General features: G+C 42.3%; 1 protein-coding gene across 1 annotated transcript; it reads right to left on the reverse strand.

The window, feature by feature from the left end:
- Positions 1-5,686: 5,686 nt before the first annotated feature.
- On the reverse strand, positions 5,687-6,672 carry LOC103596314 (olfactory receptor 6Q1). Its single transcript, XM_008579917.1, has one exon. It carries the CDS (start codon positions 6,656-6,658, stop codon positions 5,705-5,707), a length of 954 nt encoding a protein of 317 aa, XP_008578139.1. The 5' UTR covers positions 6,659-6,672; the 3' UTR covers positions 5,687-5,704.
- Between the last annotated feature and the right edge of the window lie 497 nt (positions 6,673-7,169).

A 7,169-nucleotide genomic window follows, 5' to 3' on the forward strand; every position in this document is an offset into this window, starting at 1 on the left:
TGCCCAGGGCAAGGACACAGTGGCTGTGGAGGTCTTCGCCATCTTGGCATCAGGAACAGGACTCATGTCCTACCTCTTCTTTCCCAAATGCTACATCATCCTTCTCTGCCCCGAAAAGAACACAAAAGAACAAATGTTTGGCAGGCATCATCTCAAGTGAGAAAAACAGAAGCAGACCATAGGAGCACTGCTTCCTCAGGGATGCCTTTCCTGAACTCCCCACCAGGAGGACACTTCTTCCTCTGAGGCCCATCACACTGGTCTAGACCCCTCCTTCTCAATGAGCTGCTTCTATTTTGTATTTTATTCTATCAGGGGAGAAGAGACACGTCTGCAAATAATATTGTCCTTGATAAAGCATCTGGTGTAATTCACCCTATGGCCCCTCAGAGCTCAGCCAGGTCTTGTACTCAGAGGAGACAGCGTACGTGTTTGATGAATGAATGAATCAACTTATGCAAAGTCAGCTCCGGGGGAGATCTTCAGAAGGAGGCAGCAAGTAGAGTTAATGAAGTCAAAGACACCTGGTTCAAATCCTCTTGGCTCCTCCACATTGTAGCTATATGAAATTGGACATGTTACGTAACCTCTCTGAGCCTCAGTTTCCTCCGATGTAAAATGAGACTAAGATTCCCTCTTTAGGTTGTTGTGATGATGAAATGAGAAAATGTTGTGATGACGAAAGGAAAATGCTCAGTACATATTAAACATTCAAAATGTTGATATTTAGGGCCGGCTCGGTGGCGCACTGCTATAGTGCGCCACTTGGGAAGCGCGGTGGCGCTCCCGCCGAGGGTTTGGATCCCACATGCAGACCGGCCACTCACTGGCTGAGCGAGGGGCGGGAGCAACACCGAGGGTTGCGATCCCGTGGCCGGTCCTGGTCCGGTACGGGCGCGACACTGAGGGTTGCGATCCGTTGCCGGTCACGAAAAAAGACAAAAAGGAAAAAAAAAATGTTGATATTTAAAATCATCCAGGCCATTCTGTCCTTTTACAGATAAGGGAACTGATGCCAGGAGAGGTGACCAATTTACCCAGGGCATCATCATACAGAAGTTAAGAGTCAGATGAACAGGGTTCAAGCCCTAGCTTTACCACTTACTTAACTGTGTGACTTGGGACAAGTTACTTAGCTTTTCTGTACCTCAGTTTCCCCATCTGTAAAGGAGGATAACAATAGCACTGACTTTGTGGGATTATCAGTGAAGAGTAAATGAATTAATATTTATAAAACATTTAGAATAGTACCTGGCACATAAAACACTAGACAAGTACACATTAAATAATTCAGTAAAATTACACATAGTGGCAAAACCTGGATCACTTGGTTCACTGCTGAATAACTGAAACTTTTACAGGTCCCCTGCTTCAGGTTAGGTCCTATGGAGGGAACTTCAGAGATGCTAGTGCATAGTCCTTACAAGCAAAGAGCTTATGATCTAACATTTTCAATCTATCCTATCAAAGAAGACTAAATGAATCTATTGTGAAATTGTTTTATAAGTAACTTGTACCTGCTCTGGCTAGCTGCTTGCCTTTGAATGAATGAGAAAAGATGACTGTCACAGACCCAGTGGAGTGACAACCAGAGCTAAGTCTGCTCTAAATGAAGCCTCTCCACTTCCACGAGAGTGTGAGGATGCAAATGAAGCCCACAGAATTCTGGGCATCTGCTAATTAAATGGTATGCTCCTGGATGCTTTCTGGGCAGAGACAGAGTTTACTGATGTTACATGAAATGTTTTGAGGTATCAAGGCATTCATGTGTCTGGGCAATGAGATCCAAAAGGGGTTGAAAATCCTATCTTGTCATGGCTTTCCAAAGATGTAATCTGAACCAATGAAAATGAAGCCACACAAAAAACAAACTAAAAAAAAGAAGAAGAAGGAAAAAAAGGAATATAGATAAAGAAGATTCAAGTAAGAGAAATAGAGAGCTATAGCATCCCACAGCCAAAGCCAGCATTTTGACAAACATGCTTTAGAAATCAACTGCTAAGGACTTGGCATGTGAAAATTGAAAAGCAAGAGTCTAACCAAATACTAAAATCTCTGAAAAATGAAATGGGCATCCCAGCAGAGGTGCAAGGGGTGAAGACAACATGGAACCATAGAAGACAGTCCAGATGAGCCTTAGTGAAATAGGCTTATATCAAAATTCTTGGTAATGGTTATGTGATGGTGCATACGCAGAAAACTGTACAGTTCTGATTTCACAGTGTAGATCCAGTCATTCGTACCAAGTCCCAAGTCAAAGGACCTTCTCCAGGATGGTTACCAGGTAGTTCCTACTTAACAATTAAGTCAATATCCTAGAACGCAGAGTGGGAAAAATAAGATAAGTAGCACTTTTTACTGAATTCTATCTTAACAAGTCAATTATCCAGAATTACTTCCTGAGACATTCTCTGATTATCAATGGAGCTGTATCTTTGTTAGATTAGCATTTCACATGACTGTTTCACTCTATGAATAGATATGCCCCCTAAAAAGGAAGTGTATTTTCAGAAATTCCTTATTTACAAATAAATGCATTTTCCCTGACATGACTTCATAGTTTATTTTCATTGGAGATTGATCTGCCACTAGTAGTGGCCTCAAAAACTTTAGTCACCAGTACTTACACCCATCACGCACCCCAGATTCTAGTAGGTAGGCCTGTTTTTTAAGGGTTTGATTATTTTAATTCTATAATGTAAATGATCGTACTCACAAAAGGGAATTTTTTCCCACTTTAGTTTTTTGTATCAGGTTTTATTAAAGCAAGGTTCACTTTTACATGTACTGGGTCCTTTCTAAGATATACACTTCAGAGTTTTTACCACTTTATGTAATTTGTCTCTAAACTATAGATTTATTCTTCAAGAAACTCAAAATAATAAGCTTTACTGATACTTCCCATAGAGTTATTTTCAGAGTAGTTCTCAAAATTCAAAAAACATTCCCTGTGTTTGACTTTAAATTCTTTCTGCTACTATAAATAAGGACTATGTAACCTAGTGTGTTTTGCTTTCTTTTCATCAGCCAGAAACCTAAAAGTCTAATTTGTTTTGCATTCATATCTACTCAGGTCAGGTGTCTGAAAGTATATACTCCTTCTATTTCATTCTGATGAGTGTTTATATTTGATCCTGAAAGGTTCTCACCTTTCCACTGTTTTTATATATTACAGCCATCCAAAAGAATCCAAAGCACATTACTGATACAATATTCAATAAATGAAATGGTTTTCAAAATGTGTGATTTGTGCCCTCTCTGTAAACTATGAAAATGCAGTAGCTCAGATGCCATTGGGTGAGACTGTGATGCTGAAGGCACTATGATGGAATCAGCTGAGAAATACCATCACAGAAAACCTACCCTTTCCCCCGACCCAGTCCCAAGCTCAGCATTTTCCTCTTCCATACACTGTAGGTTCTGGAATCCACATTTGATGGCTAGTCATCCAAATGATGACTATAAAGACCTTTAGAAATGCAACTCTCTACATGTAGGGTACTATTTGAATTACAGTTGTCTTTTTAAGCCTTACTTCAAGAGATCTGACATTGCCTTAGAGATCTTCTTAAATCAATTTCCAAAACACCATCTGATACAGAGGGAGGGTCAGTTCATATTTCAAATATGAGAATGTATATATAAAAATTAAATGCACAGATCACATGCAAAATCAGCTCTGATTCTAGTCTGTGGTTGTAACTGCTAACTGTCTACCAAAATTCATTCTCCTCTTTTTCTAAAATAATTAAATGGTGACCAGGCATCTGGCTACCCAACTATAGACCATTTTTACTACACTTGTAATTATAGTCATGCTCTGCATAAAAACATTTTAGTCAATGACAGACCACATAAACAACCATGGTCCCATAGAGCTGAAAAATTCCTATCACCTAGTGATGTCATAGCCATCACAACTTTATTTTCTTATAAATTTAGTGTAGCCTAAGTGTACAGTGTTTATATAGTCTACAGTAGTGCACAGTAATGTCTAAGGCCTTCACGTTCACTCACCACTCACTCACCCAGAGCAAATTCCCATCCTGCAAGCTCTATGTGTGGTAAGAGCCCTACACAGGTGCACCACATCTTATCTTTTTATAGCATATTTTTACTGTGCCTTTTCTGTGCTTAGATACACAAATACCATTGTGTTACAATTGCCTACAGTATTCAGTACAGTAATGTGCTATACAGGTTTGTAACCTAGGAGCAATATCTATACCATATAGCCTAGGTGTGTGGTAGGCTGTACCATCTAGGTTAGTGTGAGTGCACTCTATGAGGTTCACACAATAAAGAAATCACCTAACAATGCATTTCTCAGAATGTTTCTCCTTCGTTAAGCAATGGAGGACTATAGATGTGACCTATGACTCATTTCTCTCCAAAGATGTGGGTGGAGGTGATGATTGCTACATCTAGTCAAGGCACCTTAAGACACAGGTGTGTTTCCTCCATGCTCTGTCCTCGCCCTCTTGCCCCCTGAGACCCAGTGCTGACCATGTAAATAACAAGAAAACCCTAGATCGGAGGTTGGCAATCAGTCTCTGCCACAACTACTCAACTCTGCTGTTGTAGCACAAAAGCAGCCATAGACAATTCATATGGGTGTGACTGTGCTCTAGTAAAACTTGATTTATGGACACGGAAATTTGAATTTTATGAAACTTTCATGTGTCATGAAATACTTACTATTCTTCTTTTCATTTGTCTTCAACCATTTAAAAGTGTCAAGACCATTTTTAGTTCACAAGCCATTAAAAATCAAGTGCTGATTGGATTTGGCCTCCAGGTCTTACTGTGCCAGCATCCAGGGAATGTCAACTCTGCAAGGTGGAAGGAATGTGGATCCCTGATCGCCTGTTGAGCAGAGCCACCCATCAGCCTGGAACACTCACCTTGGACTCTTGCCAGAAAGAAAAAGTCTCCTTCATTCTTTAAGCTACATTATAGTTAAGTCTTTCTTGTTATAGCAGCTTATTTTTCTTTAACTAATACATACTCCATAACTTCTGACTACCCAGCCTACAGCTCCCGTCCATAGTCCTTGCCACTCTTCTTTCAAATGTTCAAGACAAGGAAACTGGTGTTATCGGACCAAAAGGAGTTCGCCTGTGCATACACAACCCAGCTAATACATCTGCACACCAAGAATTGCAACAAGAAAGATTAGTACTTATTGGAGGTCAGCAACCAAGGAGAACAGGCCAGCTAATGCTGTAGAGACCTGAACTCCCCAAAGGCTTAGAATCATAAGCATTTATATGGTAAATTTTGAGAGTAGGGCCTGGGGGTCATACTGGATTTTTGTTGGCTCATGATGAAATCAGCATATGTTGATCAATGTCTTCCTTGGCTTCTCAGGGTCTTGATAGTACAAGTCTCATAGCTAGACAAAAGCTGCAGATTGGAAAACAGCTCCACACTTATGTAAATAATGTCATCCTGCCCATAACCAAGGTTCAAATATCACATAACCATGGAAAAGAGGGAACTTGGAGAAATACATGCTAAGCTAGCCTCTATGCTTATCTTATATTGTGCTAGACAAGTGTACTCCTATTTCTGGAAATTCAGCCAGCAAGTATGCGGTGCAAACTTCCTCTGAGGCTGGGGCCTGCTCCAGCCCTAGAAGAAAAGGATCAGAGGATAAATTATAGAGTTCCTGACATTGAACTGGGTCCCTCCACATGCCTCCTCACTGTTCCTTCAAAGATTTGAGGGAAAAGGCTCGGCCCAGAGCTCCCTTCACCTCCTTGTTCCGAAGACTGTAGATGAGGGGGTTGAGCATTGGCGTGACAATGGAGTAGAAGACGGATACCACCTTGTTGAAGTTGATGGAGGAGGCCACCTTGGTCCGAACATACATAAAGAAAAGAGTGCCATAGAAGAGGCTCACCACAGTCAGGTGAGCTGCACAAGTGGAGAAGGCCTTCCGGCGCTCGGCAGCCAAGCGGATGTGCAGCAGTGTCCAGAGGATGTTGCTGTAGGACACAGCGATGACCACAGAGGAGACCAGGAGCACAGCCAGAGATACCATGAAATCCACTGTCTCCTTCAGGGCGACATCCGAGCAGGACAAGGCTAGCAGGGGTGAAGCATCACAGAAGAAGTGGTTGATGATGTTAGGGCCGCAAAATGTCAGCTGAGACATGAGGTAGATGGGTAACGTGGGTGTGAGGAAGCCTACCAGCCAACAAGCAGCTGCCAGACGGATGCAGGTGCCCCAGGACACCAAAGCCCCATAGCGAAGAGGCATGCAAATGGCCACGTAGCGGTCATAAGCCATGGCGGCCAGTAGGAAACACTCAGTTGCCCCAAGGAAGGTGAAGATGAAGAGCTGGGACAGGCAGCCAGTGAAGGAGATATTCTTGCCCCCATCCACCCCAATAAGACCAGCCAGCATCTTGGGCACCGTGACTGAGGTGTACAAGATTTCAAGGCAGGACAAGTGAGTCAGGAAGAAGTACATGGGTCTCCGTAGCCGCTGGTCCAAGCCCACCACTAAGATGATGGCCACGTTCTCCACCACCGTGAACACGTACATGGTGAGGAAGAGTGTGAAGAAGAGGAGGTGTGCTTCATGCACCCCAGCAAAGCCCACCATGATGAACTCTGTCACCTGGGTCCAGTTTTGGGTATAGGGCTGCATATGTGGGGGTGAGAGCTCAGTAGACTCATAGCTTCATGGATAATATGAGGAGGTTGGGCTAAAATACCGGTCACTTCAGAGGAGGAGAGTGTACTCAAGACACCGTCTCCATCCTCAGAGAATTTACAGTCTGAGAAGGGCACAGAAAATTTCAGTATAAAATAAAAGATGCTGGATAGAAATAAGACAGGATATTGTGGGAAGAAATAGCAGGGAAGCTCAACTAGTCTTGAGACATTTTTCTGGAGGAAGGCCTGCCTAAAGCTGGAACCTGAAAAAGATGTATAAACTAGTGAGATAAGCAATAGAGAAGCAGAGAAAACATAGTGAGTATAAAATCCCAGACACCAGAGAGGACATTACGTATTTGAAAACCTTCAAGTAGACTCAGTTTACCACAGAGGTTAAGAGCTTGGTGTCCTGATCAAGCACACCTGGCTTCAAATATAAGAGAACCTAACTGAGTTGTGAGTATTTAAACAAGATAATCCCTCTTAAACACTTAGCATCG

Source organism: Galeopterus variegatus, unplaced genomic scaffold (genome assembly GCF_000696425.1).
Source record: "Galeopterus variegatus unplaced genomic scaffold, G_variegatus-3.0.2 Scaffold1983, whole genome shotgun sequence".
NCBI classification, from domain to species: Eukaryota; Metazoa; Chordata; class Mammalia; order Dermoptera; family Cynocephalidae; genus Galeopterus; species Galeopterus variegatus.